The sequence below is a fragment of the Glycine max genome, chromosome 6, assembly GCF_000004515.6.
Source record: "Glycine max cultivar Williams 82 chromosome 6, Glycine_max_v4.0, whole genome shotgun sequence".
In the NCBI taxonomy this organism is placed as follows: Eukaryota; Viridiplantae; Streptophyta; class Magnoliopsida; order Fabales; family Fabaceae; genus Glycine; species Glycine max.
In genome coordinates this window covers 19,879,414-19,895,593 of record NC_038242.2, presented here as the reverse complement: position 1 = coordinate 19,895,593, position 16,180 = coordinate 19,879,414, and the positions used below count along the sequence as shown (strand labels likewise).

The following is a 16,180-nucleotide window of genomic DNA, read 5'->3' as shown; positions in this document are numbered from 1 at the left end:
TATATATCAGTTATTCTAAATAATTAACTTTAAAATAACATTAAGATGTAAGTAGTCAATTATATAATATTTTTTATATTATAAAAATCAATTATAACATACTATATATATGACTTAGAGTATGTAGGGTAACATTATTTTTTTTAATAATTTAGTTTTATTGAATTATAATAATTAATTATTAATTACAGGTAATAAACAATTATGAATTGCACTAATAGATTGAATATTAGAATATAATTTTTTTACAATATAATGAATAATATTCAAGGAAATAATTTTGGAATTGCCATATATATATAAGGAGAAGAGTGGGGTATTTGTGGAAACATTTTTTTTGAAGCATTTGATAATTAATTGAAAGGAAAAAATCATAACATTTGCATTAATAGGCTTTAATTGCAAACTTTCATTTAAGAAATATGGATCAATAACGTTTCATTTTAAAATTGATGTCCAAATATATAGCTTTTTTTTCAAATGTTATGTACTTTCTTTTGATAACCTCTTTCCATTCCTCTTTCAAACTTTTAATCTTGCATATATATACTCCCCTTACATAGTGAAGGTTGTAACAACATTTGTGATTTTTGATGATTCTCGATGGAGCATCGGCGATCGTGCTTGATGGAGAAAAACCAATTAGTTTAATCATTGGTACGACCTTCATGATATTTAAATTTCATTATGGTATACGATTCATTTTCTTACCTCTTTCACTTTCTTTTTCTCATATCTCTTTATTTTGATTTTTCGGACTCTTTCGTCTCAACAATGACAGTGCGCAGGAACTCTCCACAGCTTTCTTCTAATTTCCTGTCTATCCACCTTTTCTTCCTCTTTTATATGGTTCATGCAATTCTTAATTAACATGTTAATTTGGAATGTTGATGTATAGGTTTCAATATTGGTTGTGTACGTCGCACTATATATTGCAAGTACCATCTTTTATATTGTCCCTTTTTGTTTGAGTTTTGATACATTTTGACTAATTTTCAATCTTTGCATTCAACATCTTGATATATTACTAACTTTGGTAAGAATAAAATTCCCTTTTCAATGGAGATGGTGCTTATAAATAATATAGTATTGTTTTGTATTAATCCAAAAAAAAAATTTGTTTATGTGAAATTTCAATTGTATTTTTTTGTCTCAAAGTTTTGATGAAGCATCTTTCATTTTAGGGATAAGGAAGATTCTCATGTATAAGTTTTAAAAGAATTTGGGTGAAGATCAATGAGATTACAATTTGAGCTTGAACTTATAACATTTAATTTATTTTTTCCATCTCATTTTTCATTTTAGGAACTTTTATTCTACTGAGCAATGGATTGAATTGTGTTTTAGGATTAACTTGAAGAAAGACAAAACAATCAGATTTTGATGTTTATTTAGATAATCTGACTAGGATATATTGTTATGTGCTTAACAATTTTTATAAAATGATTAATGATTATATTTTTTTTAGGTTTGGTATTTTGTAATTTTATTGCTGTTCATTCTAGGATATTTCGTTACGAAATTATTCTTCTTTGGTAATAGTTTGTCTATGAATATTCTTCTTTCCAATAATGATTATTCTTTTTTCCACTAATTTGTCTTTTATGTTTTAAGGTTAAAAGATGACAGTATTAATAAAATATTTTTAAATTTAGTGTTTATTATATAATATTATTATACACTAAATATTTTATACATGAAAATAATGTCAATTGCAAAACCTGTGGAAACTTTTATATCAACCAAACATTATAATTTAATATACCTTCTACAGTATGATCTTCTTAAACTTGTTCCTAGAGCAATTTACCTTTTTATTTTAAACATTAAATATAAAATTATACATAAAATAAGGATACATATATTTTTTATAAACACAACTAAGAAAACTTTACTTAATTCATGAGAATGAATAATTTTACTGAAGTCACATTAATATCTAAATTATTATGGTAAAATTATATTTTATTTTAATTTAGTCTGGAATTATATTTTCCTCTTATTATTGTCATTTTAATTTTAATATTTTTATGGTTTTCTCTTCCTAATTTAAATATTTTATTGATTTTTTTTATTTTACAAGCATAGGAAGTATGAAAAAATATAACAAATGAGGTTGAATATTAAAATGAAAGTATCAAGAAAAATTTAGACTTAAATTATTATATAAATTATAATACACAAGGTTAAATATTTCTTTATAAAAAAAGTAAAAAATTTATTAAATATTATTTTCTTATCAAGGTTAAAATTTATTTTAAATAATTTATATTTAATTAAATATCAAAATCAAATATCAATATAGTCACTATTCATTTTAAATATCAATATTTAATTTATATTTTAAATAAATTTTATCAATATCTTTTTCTAAAATTCATTGTTAAACAAATATTTATTCATTTTTTGTTTATTATGTTCTGAGTTACACATATTATTCATGATTTTCTTCTAGTTGGGTAATTTTTATTTTTCTTTTATGCATCAATGTATATGGCAATATATAAAATAAAAATTAGGATAAAACCCTGGTTATCCACTTAGGATAAAAAAAATATGTAATAAAAAATAGTATGGTCGTCTAGTGGTAAATAAAAGGTTCGTAAAATAATTTTTCAAATAACCACTTGATATAAAATGATGTTAGAGAGTGTAATAAGAAAACTTAATTAATAAACCTTTATGGATAAGAGTAGAAATACTTGGTTTGTATTGGTTCGCTCAACCTGAGCTACATTCAATTCTCCTTTACATTTGGCTTACATTAAGTAAAGGGTTTCACTAATCAAAAGTGATTACAATACAAGTATTCTAACCCGCTACTCTAGACTTTACAAGTATTCTTAACACCACTTCTGGTATCTTCTTAAACTCCTCTTTAATATAAGAACCCATGTATTTTTTAACACTAAGTCACTCCTAACTTTCACAAATAAATGTTTAAATCAATACAAGTATTCTTATCACTCAAACAATGAGTATACAGTTAAGCACAAATATAGAATCACTTTGCTTCGCAAAGAACAAACAATGTATATCCTCTAGTGTTTTTAGTAGAGTTTCGCTTCAAGTATCACTCTTGTTTTTATCTTTTCTCGTTTTTTTGTTAGTTGCTTCATTGAGGGAGACATCTTTTTATAGATTTTAGTGAAGTATTCGTTATGCAATTTGTGTTGTTATCTCGAAAGGATCATTGTCTGACATAAGAGAATAGGACGACGCGTCAAGCTCATAATGACGAGGATTTTATCCAAAGTATAAACAACACCATATGCTTTTTGTCTACTCCGAAAGTAACATTCAAGGGAATATTCCAAGGAAGCCTTCTAATCTCTTCTATACTATCATTTTCTTAAATTCAAATGTTAGTTATTCAAATGTAAGAGAGGTAAATAGAATTTGAGTAAAACAATACATGTGCACTTCCCCTTTTTTTTGTGGTATTCAGGCTTTGGACGCATGAATTTACCTTATGACAGGTGTGTTATGCTAATATGTACAAGAGTGGATGTTCAATGAATATAGCATGTTGGACAGTAGGTTAAAACAAAGCATACACTACTATAAAGAGTTGTAACATAGGTTGTGGAAGAGTTTCAACATCAGTTTTAAAAACGATATTGAAACGACCGTAATTGAAAGTAGGCATTTTTCAACATTAATTTAAAAACCGATATTGAAAATTATTATCTACATTAGTTTTGCCTGAAACCGATGTAGAAATATGGCCAAAATTGCATATTCTGAAGTATTTTCTACATCAGTTATGAAAAAATCAATGTTGAAAGTTGTATATAACATTTGTTTTTGACAAAACCGATGTTGAATGTGTTATACCACATCAATTTTGGCCTAAACCAATGTGTCTTTATAATATCAGTTTTAAACCAACCGATATTTTTTGCAATTTCTTTTATAAATTTGCAACTACAATTGAAAGAAAAATTATTAAACATTAACTAGTATAATCAATACAGACGACTAAACTTTACAACTACAATTGACAGAAAATTTATTCAACATTAGCAGGTATAATCAAACACTATGCTCATAGTGTAATAATCGTAACTTTTAATAAATAAATAAGAAATTAATAAATTAATAAATAAATAAATAAGTAAAAAAAAATAATTAGGTCATAAATTCCCACTATATAAGCCAAATGTTAACCTAGCGCAGCTTTTAGAAAACACATTTTGTTCCTTTCTTCTTTTTTGACGCACAAGAACCTTAACAGAGCAATTAGAGGAGGAGCTCTAGAGAGCACCAAAGACGTCACAATTGCTAACGGAGAATATTTAAGCCACTACATCGAGGTAAGGGATGAGTTACTCACGTTTGGGGGTTAAAATAAACATGTGTAGGGATCCCTAGATGATCAATTTTTGGGTTATTTTGGGGTGTTTATGAAGTTTAATTATGTTTTCATGTTTAATCGCAGATTGAGTGTGTTTGATGAACCAATTGGTGTTTTGATGCGAATTTGTTGTAGAATTGACGTGTTCCTATGTTAGGTGTGTACCTTAGGAATTAGAATTCTTTATAAATAGCATAAAAATTATGTGGTAGTGATTTTGTTTATACCAGATATGTTGGCCTTTCAATCTTGTTTATTTTTATTTTATTATTTTTTTTCACACCGCAGTGTATACACGTGAGTGTATATATATATATATATATATATATATAATTGTGCACTAATATGTTATATATACTTGTTTACAATTCTTGAAATTAGAAGTGTTATGTTATTTCTATTATATATTGTTATCTAATTGTTAAGTATATTTTGTAATTAGTTAAATTGTAGACATGAGATATTGTTGTGAATGACAGTGTGATTGATATTTGTTGTGATATTACTTGTCTTGTGAGTTATGAGTTATACAGTAACCCGACCAGTGTTTATCTCGAGAAAATTTTTATGTGCAGTGTTAAAGGAAAATTGTAGGATTCCTAGTTAGGATCCTGAAGGGTTGAACTGTAGCGCAACTTGTTAAACATGATTGAAAATATAAGTGTGAGGTCGTGGGTATTGTATAATTCATGAATAGTGTCTGCGTGCAAAAAAAAAATTTATTTTAGGGGTTGGACTTGAATTAGGAGGGAGAGGCCCTGACGGAATCTTTGGAGTGTAGGCCTTGGGGGTCACCCGGTTTGAGTGCTCCTTTAAGTCTGTGCCGATCTCACATGGTTGGAGCATTCTCGTAAATCAGCGTGACCCTGACTGGTCTCCCTATGATTTTACTTAGTGAGAGTGACATGGTATACCCATTGTATGGTGTGTCTTGTTATGTACTCCTAAGCGCTCCAGTGTGGTTTTTCACTGATATGGTACCACATTGCATATAGGCTTGAGTCTTAGTATAATTGTTGCATAACGCTTGCGTCTGACTTCCATTGAGTTAGCAATTTTGGTTTGATATTATTTGCTGAAGTGTGTGAACTTGAATGGTTGTGAATAATGTGTGTGATTTTATGAAGTGATGATATTTATACAAATTCAATTTTAAGTATTATATGTTTTACATGCTCTAATGTTTTAGTATATATGAATGTGATAACTCATTCTCGGTGTGTGTTTGTGTTTGGGTTGATTGTCATTTTGTTCAGGTGAGCCATCACATGATGAGTTCCACGCTAGAGATGGAGAGACTTAGTCTGTGATAGAGACATGCTCTGATAAGTGTGACATTGGGGCATAGGATTTTACTTCGCATGTTATAATTTTCATAAACGATATAATTGTGTTATGTTTTCTATTTTAGTTTTCTTTTTATTTAGCATGGACGACCTTGTTTTAAGCCAGGATAACTTTATTTTTTTATTCGAACAATTTCTATAATGTTTTCATTAAGTGAGTGTGAACCCTTTATCTTTTGAAATTAATTTAAAGTCAATGTGTTTAAAAATAAAATTCCGCATGATTTCATTTCCTTTTATTCGTTATTTGTAAGGGTAGAGGATGTTACATTTAGTGGTATCAGAGCAGGTCGGACCTTTCGGCCATGTGTGTAATGAGCTTTTTGTGTTTGCTTGTGTACTCTGATGTGTTATGTTTGTTTTGTTTGATTAGAGGTGTACTCTATTGTGTTGATATATTTTATTTTATTTTATTTTTCTCTTTTCAATATTTGTTGCTTGCGTGACATAGGAAGTAATGGCTGGGAGAAATGAGCGAGAATGACTCCTTACCGAGGCCTTGAACAACTTGGCGCAAGTTATGGCCAATCAGGGAGGTGGTGGAGGAGCAACTATGTACCATGGTTTAGATCGTTTTCAGAGGAACAACCCACCTACCTTCAAAGGGGGTTATGATCCTGAGGGTGCTGAGGCTTGGCTGAGGGAGATTGAGAAGATCTTTCGGGTGATGGAGTGTCAGGACCATCAGAAGGTGTTGTTTGCTACTCACATGGTAGCAGATGAGGCAGAGTATTGGTGGGAGAACACTCGCCCACGTCTAGAAGGAGAAGGTGGTGTTGTTGTTCAATGGGAGACCTTCAGACAAACTTTTCTAGAGAAGTATTTTCCAGAAGATGTGAAGAATAGGAAGGAGATGGAGTTTCTCGAACTGAAACAGGAAAGTATGACGGTGGCAGAGTATGCGGCGAGGTTTGAGAACCTTGTAAGGTATTTTCCTCATTATCAGGGGGAAGCTGGGGAGAGGTCTAAGTGTGTGAAATTTGTCAATGGCCTCCGACCAAAAGTAAAGATGATGGTGAATTATCACGGTATTCATAACTTTGCACAGTTGACCAACATATGTAGGATATTTGACAAAGATCAGCGGGAGAAGATTGCATTTTACAGGAATACCAATGCTAGTCATGGGAAAGAGAAGAAGTATGTGACTCACAGTCGTGCTAAGCCATATTCTGCCCCTCCCGGGAAATATGGAAACCATTCTGGAGGACAGAGGACCAGTGGAGGACTTCAACCAGTTGGTGGGAGTCCTCAACCAATTAACAGGGTGTCTCAGCCTGCGGGTAGAGGTAGTGGTGGTAGTGGTGCTCCTGCTATTGTTACTACACCACTCAGGTGTGGGAAATGTGGTCGGCTTGGGCATATTGCTCGTGAGTGCACAGATAGAGAGGTGACTTGCTTTAACTGTCAAGGTAAGGGCCACCTCAGTACCAGTTGCCCATATCCGAGAAGGGAGAAGAAGAGTGGAAGTCTGAATAACCAGAGTGGACAACCAAGGACCACAGGGAGAGTGTTTGCTCTTAGTGGTGCTGATGCCGCACAGTCTGATGAACTCATCCAAGGTATGTGTTTCATAAGTCAAGTTCCCTTGGTTGTATTGTATGATTCAGGTGCGACCCATTCATTTATTTCTCGTGTCTGTGTTGAAAAACTTGCCTTGCCTGTGTCTTCCTTGAAATTTGACTTGATTGTGAATACACCTGCTAGTGGGTCTGTTTTAATTTCTGATGTATGCTTGCAATGTCCTGTCTTAATTTCTGATAGACAGTTTCTGATTGATTTAGTTGTTTTACCTTTGAGTCAGATTGATGTTATTCTTGGTATGGAGTGGTTATCTTCCAATCATGTCTTATTAAATTGTTTTGAGAAATCTGTTGTCTTTCCTAAGTTTGGTGTGAGTGAAGGTGATATGTTTTTGTCTGCTAACCAAGTTAAGGCATCTTTAAGGGAGGATGCACAGGTATACATGATCTTAGCTAGTATGAGTGTTGAGACCAAAACCCCTGTGAGTGATATACCATTGGTGAGAGAGTTTCCAGAGGTGTTTAAGGAGGTGTCAGGATTACCACCTGAGAGAGAGGTCAAGTTCTCTATAGACCTAGTGCCTGGTACTGGACCCATGTCCATAGCACCTTATAGGATGTCCCCTGTAGAGTTGAGTGAGCTTAAGAAACAGTTAGAGGAACTCTTAGAGAAATAGTTTGTGAGGCCTAGTGTGTCACCCTGGGGAGCACCGGTGTTGTTAGTTAAGAAGAAGGATGGGACTATGAGGTTATGTGTAGATTATCGTTAGTTGAATAAGGTAACGATTAAGAATAGGTACCCTTTGCCTAGGATAGATGACCTGGTGGATCAATTAGTAGGGGCTTGTGTGTTCAGTAAGATAGATCTTAGGTCAGGTTACCACCAGATTAGAGTGAAGCCTGAAGATGTTCCGAAGACTGCCTTTAGGACCCGTTATGGTCATTATGAGTACTTGGTTATGCCTTTTGGTGTGACCAACGCCCCTGGTGTGTTCATGGATTATATGAATAGGATCTTTCACCCCTACCTAGATAGTTTTGTAGTGGTCTTCATAGATGATATCTTGGTATATTCTAAGACTAGAGAGGAACATGAAGAGCATTAGAGAGTTATGTTGCAAACCCTCAAAGACAATAGACTGTATGCTAAGTTGTCCAAGTGTGATTTTTGGCTAGAGGAGGTGAGCTTCTTAGGGCACATTATATCTAGGGGAGGGATAACAGTAGATCCTTCTAAGGTAGAGGTGGTGATTAATTGGGAGAGTCCTAAGTCAATGTTTGAGATTAGGAGCTTTCTTGGCTTAGCAGGATACTACCATAGATTCATAGAGGGTTTTCCTAAGCTAGCCTTACCTTTGACTAAGCTTACTCGTAAGGGTCAAGTTTTTGTGTGGGATGCCCAGTGTGAGAGTAGTTTTCGTACCCTTAAGGAAAGGTTGACCACTGCACCAGTTTTAGTGTTACCTGACCCGAGTGAACCTTTTGTGGTGTACTATGATGCGTCCAAGATGGGTTTGGATGGAGTGCTTATGCAACGGGGACAGGTAGTGGCCTATGCTTCTCGACAGCTTAAGATACATGAAAGGAATTATCCCACACACGATCTTGAGTTAGCAGCTGTAGTTTTTGCTCTTAAGCTTTGGAGGCATTACCTTTATGGATCTAAATTTGAGGTGTTTAGTGACCATAAGAGCCTTAGATATTTGTTTGATCAAAAAGAGCTTAACATGAGGCAAAGGAGATGGTTAGAGTTCCTTAAGGATTACGATTTTGAACTTAGTTATCACCTAGGTAAAGCCAATGTAGTAGCTGATGCCTTAAGTAGGAAATCCCTTCAAATGTCTGGTTTGATGGTTAGAGAGTTGGACCTCTTAGAGCAGTTTAGAGACATGAGTTTGGCATGTGAGATCACCTCTAGTAGCATTAAGTTGGGTATGTTGAGAGTCACCAGCGAACTCTTGAGCAAGATCCGTGAGGGTCAGAAGTCTGACCCATTCTTGTCAGCCCAATTATAGTCCATAGTTGCAGGGAGAGAGAGTAGTTTTAGAGTGGGAACTGATGGAGTCTTGAGGTTTCAGGATAGGGTGTGTGTTCCTAGTGTACCCAAGCTTAGGAGAACGATCTTGGAAGAGGGCCATAGAAGTAGTCTAAGTATCCACCCAGGAGCGACTAAGATGTACCAGGATCTTAGGCATATGTTTTGGTGGCCGGGTATGAAAAAAGAAGTTAATGAGTTTGTCCTTGCGTGCCTAGTATGTCAGAAAGCTAAGATAGAACACCAGAAGCCTTCAGGGAAGTTGTAACCTTTAGAGATACATGAGTGGAAGTGGGATAGCATCTCGATGGATTTCGTGGTGGGGTTACCTAGGACCCCCAAAGGTTTAGATTCCATTTGGCTTATTGTAGACAGGTTGACCAAATCTGCTCACTTCATCCCAATTAACATCAGATATTCCTTAGAGAGGTTGACTAGCTTGTATGTCAGTGAGATAGTTAGACTACACGGTGTTCCTTCTAGCATAGTCTCTGATAGAGATCCTAGATTTACCTCTAGATTTTGGGAGAGTCTTCATAAAGCCGTGGGGACCAAGCTTAGGTTGAGTTCTGCTTACCTATACCAAGCTTGTGTATTAGAGTAGAGGGGTAGTTAGGATAGTTTCTTACCCTTGATAGAGTTTACATACAACAATTGTTTTCACTCCAATATAGGTATGGCGCCTTACGAGGCATTATATGGTAAAAGATGTAGGACACCTCTATGTTGGGTAGATTCTAGTGAGAGCATTGCCTTAGGACCTAAGGTAGTTCAGCAGACCACTGAAAAGGTCAAGTTGATCCAAGAAAGGATGAGAGCAGCCCAAAGTAGGCAGAAGAGCTACTATGATAAGAGAAGAAAAGATCTTGAATTTGCTGTAGGTGATCATGTATTTCTGAGAGTCACTCTGTGGACTGGGGTTGGCAGGGTGTTGAAGTCTCGTAAGCTCACACCTAGATTCATTGGTCCTTTTGAAATCCTAAAGTGTGTCGGTCCAGTTGCGTATCAGGTGGCTTTGCCACCATCTCTCTCAAATCTTCACAGTGTCTTCCATATCTCTCAGCTCAGAAAATATGTCCATGATCCATCACACGTGATCGAGTTGGACAATGTCCAAGTGAAAGAGAACTTGACATATGAAACACAACCACTGAGGATCGACGATCGTATGGTTAAGCAGCTAAGGGGGAAAGAGATTCTCTTGGTCAAAGTAGTATGGGGAAGTGCTTCGGGCAAGGATGCCACCTGGGAACTAGAGGGTCAGATGTGTGATGCATATCCTACCTTATTCGATACCGGTAAGTTTCGGGGGCGAAACTTTTTTTAAGGGGGGTGGAATTGTAATAGCCATAACTTTTAATAAATAAATAAGAAATTAATTAATTAATTAATAAGTAAAAAAATAATTAGGTCATAAATTCCCACTATATAAGCCAAATGTTAACCTAGAGTAGCTTTTAGAAAACACATTTTGTTCATTTCTTCTTTTCTAACCCACAAGAACCCTAACAGAGTAACCAGATGAGGAGCTCTAGAGAGCACCAGAGACGCCACAATTGCTAACGGAGAACATTTAAGCGACTACATCGAGGTAAGGGATGAGTTACTCACGCTTGGGGGTTAGAATGAACATGTGTAGGGATTCCTAGAGGATCAATTTTTGGGTTATTTTGGGGTGTTTATGAAGTTTAATTATGCTTTCATGTTTAATCGCGGATTGAGTGTGTTTGATGAACCAATTGGTGTTTTGATGCGAATTTGTTGTAGAATTGACGTGTTCCTATGTTAGGTGTGTACCTTAGGAATTAGAATTCTTTATAAATAGCATAAAAATTATATGGTAGTGATTTTGTTTATACTAGATATGTTGGCCTTTTAATCTTGTTTATTTTTATTTTTTTTATTGTTTTTTTTTCACACTGCAGTGTATACACGTATAAATATTGACACTCTTATTTCGGAAACTTCATATTTTATTTTGCCTAGCTGATTTCTCATCATGAAATTCACATGTGTAGCAATTATAGGATAATTAAATTGACTAAAATCATTTGAAGAAATTACCTAAAGTTGTGTTCACATTGTAATTAGGCATTTTCTTGATATTGACGAATTAGTTGAAATATATTTAGAATATAAGTATACATTTTTTTCATATAAAACAATATATATATATATATATATATATATATATATATATATATTGTATTTATTTAATGACATGTTGATATTTTTTTTGTAATATTATATATATATATATATATATATATATATATATATATATTATATAAGTAAGTTTATATTAAGATTTTAATATCTTACGATAACGTATATTACGTTAATTTATATTGAATATAATATATTATTCACATGGTTTAATATAATTATGTTAATATTTTAAATGTTTATGTGAATGTTTTATATATATATATATATATATATATATAGTATTATATATAATTGTGCACTAATATGTTATACAAGTCTTGAAATTAGAAGTGTTGTTATTTTTATTATACATTATTATCTAATTGTTAAGTATATTTTGTAATTAGTTAAATTGTAGACATGAGATATGGTTGTGAATGAGAGTGTGATTGATATTTTTTGTGATATTACTTGTCTTGTGAGTTATGAGTTATACAGTAACCCGACCAGTGTTTATCTCGAGAAAATTTTTATGCACAGTGTTAAAGGAAAATTGTAGGATTCCTAGTTAGAATCTTGAAGGGTTGAACTATAGCGCAACTTGTTAAACATGTTTGAAAATATAAGTGAGGTTGTGGGTATTGTATAATTCATGAACTGCATGCAAAAAAAATTATTTTAGGGGTTGGACTTGAATTAGGAGGGAGAGGCCCTAACGGACTCTTTGGAGTGTAGGCCTTGGGGGTCACCCGGTTTGAGTTCTCCTTTAAGCCTGTGCCATCCCACATGATTGGAGCATTCTTGTAAAACAACATGACTCTGGCTGGTCTCCCTATGATTTTACTTAGTGAGAGTGACATGACATACCTATTGTGTGGTGTGTCTTGTTATGTACTCCTAAGCGTTAGAGTGTGGTTTTTCACTGATATGGTACCATATTGCATATAGGCTTGAGTCTTAGTATAATTGTTGCATAACGCTTGTGTCTGACTTCCATTGAGTTAACAATTTTGGTTTGATATTATTTGCTGGAGTGTGTGAACTTGAATGGATGTGAATAATGTGTGTGATTTTATGAAGTGATGCTATTTATACAAATTCAGTTTTAAGTATTATATGTTTTACATGCTCTAATGTTTTAGTATATATGAATGTGATAACTCATTCCTGGTGTGTGTTTGTGTTTGGACTGATTCACATGATGAGTTCCACGCTAGAGATGGAGAAACTTAGTCTGTGATAGAGACATGCTCTGATAAGTGTGACATTGGGGCATAGGATTTTACTTCGCATGTTATAATTTCCTTAAATGATATAATTGTGTTATGTTTTCTATTTTATTTTTCTTTTTATTTAATATGGATTGCCTTGTTTTGAGTCGGGATAACTTTATTTTTTTATTTGAACAATTTCTATAATGTTTTCATTAAGTGAGTGTGAACTCTTTATCTTTTGAAATTAATTTAAAGTCAATGTGTTTAAAAAAAAATCCGCATGATTTCATTTTCTTTTATTCGTTATTTGTAAGGGTAGAAGGTGTTACACATAGGAGTAAACCAACTAACCATAATCTGCCTGCAGTGACAGGATTTCTGTCTTTGTATGAACATTGCAGAAGGGCTATCTGTGATTTCTAGACAAACCATTTATACCTAAAAGTGAAACATTTATCATTTAAAATAACATATGAGAAACATGACATTCGGGAACTATATTTCCTACACTTCCGATATAGTAAATAAATTCTTACCTGTCTCCTAACTCCTAAGAACTGCATCATCCAATTCTTGTGGCTTATTTGCCAAACCTATATAAAGAAGGAAAATGAAATTTGAGTTTATTAAGACTAATAGATTTATAGACACGTGACCAATGCATTGACTTATTTATATTCAAGCTCACATAATATTGTAAAATAATACATAAAAAAAAAGATAAAGCAAGCAATTCCACGTTCACAATAGCTAAATCCGGTCTTGCATCCATCATATACAGATGCGTCGTTTATAGGAGGACAGATTACAATGCAAGCCAACTAGCAGAGGAATTAATATTGTTCTTAACATACCACAAAATGTGAGATACAACTGAATTTAAAAGGGAAGAGTGAGGAAATTCTATTCTTAACATTCCCTAGAAGTACAAAATGTAGGCATCTTATTTTCTTAATTACCATTGTAGTAGATCTAAAATCTAAATCATGCTCATTTTTTGAAACATAATGATTAAGTATCTCCGATATAATGCTTACCAATTATAATCACAATATCATCAGGATTGGAGGTCACCCTATCGAATTGGATAAGAAATTCAGATTTTAATTGTCTGTTGGCATCATTCGTATTTTACTTTCATTCTGTTATCAATTAAGAAAGGAAATTACTATTGTTTGAGTGGGAGAAAAAATTGAGATGCAAAGAATACAACCTTTTCTTTCTTGCTGAGCAATAAAAACAACATTTTCTTTCTGCTTTACAGATCCACCTATTTAACAAGTATGACTTCAGAAAAGGAAAACGAATAGTTAAACACAACAACATAGCATAACTTTACACAAGCCCTCATGTTGTTTACTTTTCTTGAGCATGTTCATCAAATTCCATCATTAAGTTAATTTACTATCTTTGTATAACAGGCAATTAAGAACAAAAACTCAAATAAAATATCTTCAATAAAGAAGGTAAAGTAGCCCACATGGCTTTCCATTTAAAGCATTTCTTGTATGTATAGAATCCCTAAAACATTTTGCTGGTTTATATAACTCAGTATTTAAAAACCATTTTGTTTACTTTTCCCTCATCAATTCAACATTTCACATAAAGCATGAATGTAAATTAACCAATTAATCAGTGATGAAGTGAATGAACTTTCACAGGTTCTTTTATCTAAGCAATTATTAAGAACATCAAACTCGAATAGTTTTCTTACATGTCATTGTCTAGTTACTTCAAATATAACAATAAAGCAAGACAGGCAAGATAAAAGAGGTACCTTAAACAAAAGATGGGTGGACTTCCAATCATTGCATATATATCTGCTGCACTAAGAGTAGATTCCTGGGTCCATCTCGGACAATTAACCAAGTTTTCCCTTTGAATACCATAAGGAAAAAACATTACTTCTGCAGCTGCTATGCTTGAATTACCCCATTTACGGTTTAGATGCTCTAAAATTGATGATATCTTCTTTCGAGTACTAAGTGTAAGCTCCAGGTGTGGATTATGCTTATCCTAAGATGTAGAATTTCGATTAGTCAAATAATAATTTTTACAGTGGATTTCGATTGTACAAGTATTTTGCATTGCCATCACAAACAAACTAACAACAAAATCATGCTCCTAATATACAAAAACACACATCCAGATCTCAAAAAGACATATAAAATCACTTTTGAAATTTTTTTCCAAATGCACAAATAGTTATAGCTTCCACGACTCAGGCTTGATTTCTTTTTCTCAACGGATTTCCAAACATGCTAGCAATCGGATAGAAACTATAAAAATCCCAATTTAGAGCATGACAAAAAGAATTGTTAATTATTTCTAGGAGCTGAACATACCTGCAATGACTTGACTTGAGAAGAAAGGTTGTACAAAGCCTCATGGTAATCAAGGTTGCTAGAGTCCAAAACCCCAACAGATTTTATGACTTCTTTTATGCCATTCATGAGAGGTAGGTCCCTAGCATGTTCCTCTTTTGCAGCTTTAGCAAGCCCTGCATTTTTATTTTTTTTCTAAAAACAGTTAACATAGTATAATACAAATATTCATTCACAACATTGCTTCAAAGGCAGGTAAAATTCCACATGGCCTGGCCTACTACTAAACCATACCAAAATATGAGACATCAAATTTATCTTACAATAACAAAATTCATATGAAAATAAAAAATTATAAAAATTATATGTTTTTTTGTTTGGAGATTAATTATAAGGTCACTCCCCCCTCTCACTAACTTCATTCCGAAATTCTACCATTGTTAGAGGATGCCAACAAAATTAACCTAAAAATATAAAAAAGGGTAGTGTGATCCACACTGCAATTAGTCTTTTTTTAATATTCACTTGATTCCTTTTTCACTTTCTCAACATGCTTCAAAGCCCAAGAAAAATGTAGTAAACTAGCGTAATGGGAAGAGCAATTAGCATCCCAAATATAACCTTGCTAGAAAATAAACACGATAATTCACTATATGATAATTTCCTATAACCAGTTCCTTTTCTATGATAAAATAGCAAAAACAAATGAGGAATAGAGGAATGCAAACCCAATGCTTATTATGTCAGGATGAACGCTTATTATGTCAGGATGAACGTTGTATTCCCTAGCAAACACAAAAGGGTCAATCCCTGGAGGTAGAACGGCCTAAAAATACATACAAAAAATATACATTAAAAGAACTATCAAGTGATAAAACTAAAAAAAAGAAAGAAATTAGAGTTAAAATTACATAGAAGGAAAAATGTTTCTCTTTCTTCTCCGTGCTAACAGTGGCAAACTCTGCTTCAGACTGTGAGAAGCTTCCTTCATAATCCTCAGTATCTCTGACTTAACTTCTCTCTTCTCTTCACCACTCAATCCTTCCCCAACTTCCACCTGAATCACAAACCGTGAAACGCAACTTAGATAAGTCTATGGAATTACTGGCAAAAAGCCTCCCATAATAGGATCCAGGGGTTGCATTAATAAAGCATGAACCAAACTTGTGTCCCTTATTTTCTACCAATCTTGTATAGAAATCAGGAAGTGACTTGAAGATGGTATTGAAATCG

General features: G+C 33.3%; 2 protein-coding genes across 2 annotated transcripts; both read left to right on the top strand.

Moving 5' to 3' along the window:
- Positions 1–6,223: 6,223 nt before the first annotated feature.
- Positions 6,224–8,332, top strand: LOC121174994 (uncharacterized). The gene is made up of 3 exons (XM_041016141.1): positions 6,224–7,523; positions 7,608–7,878; positions 8,023–8,332. The coding sequence occupies exons 1-3, from the start codon at positions 6,224–6,226 to the stop codon at positions 8,330–8,332; spliced, it is 1,881 nt and encodes a 626-aa protein (XP_040872075.1).
- A 1,605-nt stretch (positions 8,333–9,937) lies between these two features.
- On the top strand, positions 9,938–10,588 carry LOC102665257 (uncharacterized). The gene has a single exon (XM_014776974.3). The coding sequence runs from the start codon at positions 9,938–9,940 to the stop codon at positions 10,586–10,588; it is 651 nt and encodes a 216-aa protein (XP_014632460.3).
- Positions 10,589–16,180: the final 5,592 nt, after the last annotated feature.

What these genes read in the sequence shown, in the direction of transcription:
- LOC121174994 (XM_041016141.1), top strand. Translation starts at nt 6,224, where the DNA reads ATGGCCAATCAGGGAGGTGGTGGAGGAGCAACTATGTACCATGGTTTA. An exon ending in TCAGATTGATGTTATTCTTG is followed by an intron (nt 7,524 to 7,607) that starts GTATGGAGTGGT and finishes GTGTGAGTGAAG; the next exon opens with GTGATATGTTTTTGTCTGCT. An exon ending in TTGAGTGAGCTTAAGAAACA is followed by an intron (nt 7,879 to 8,022) that starts GTTAGAGGAACT and finishes GATTAAGAATAG; the next exon opens with GTACCCTTTGCCTAGGATAG.
- LOC102665257 (XM_014776974.3), top strand. Translation starts at nt 9,938, where the DNA reads ATGGCGCCTTACGAGGCATTATATGGTAAAAGATGTAGGACACCTCTA.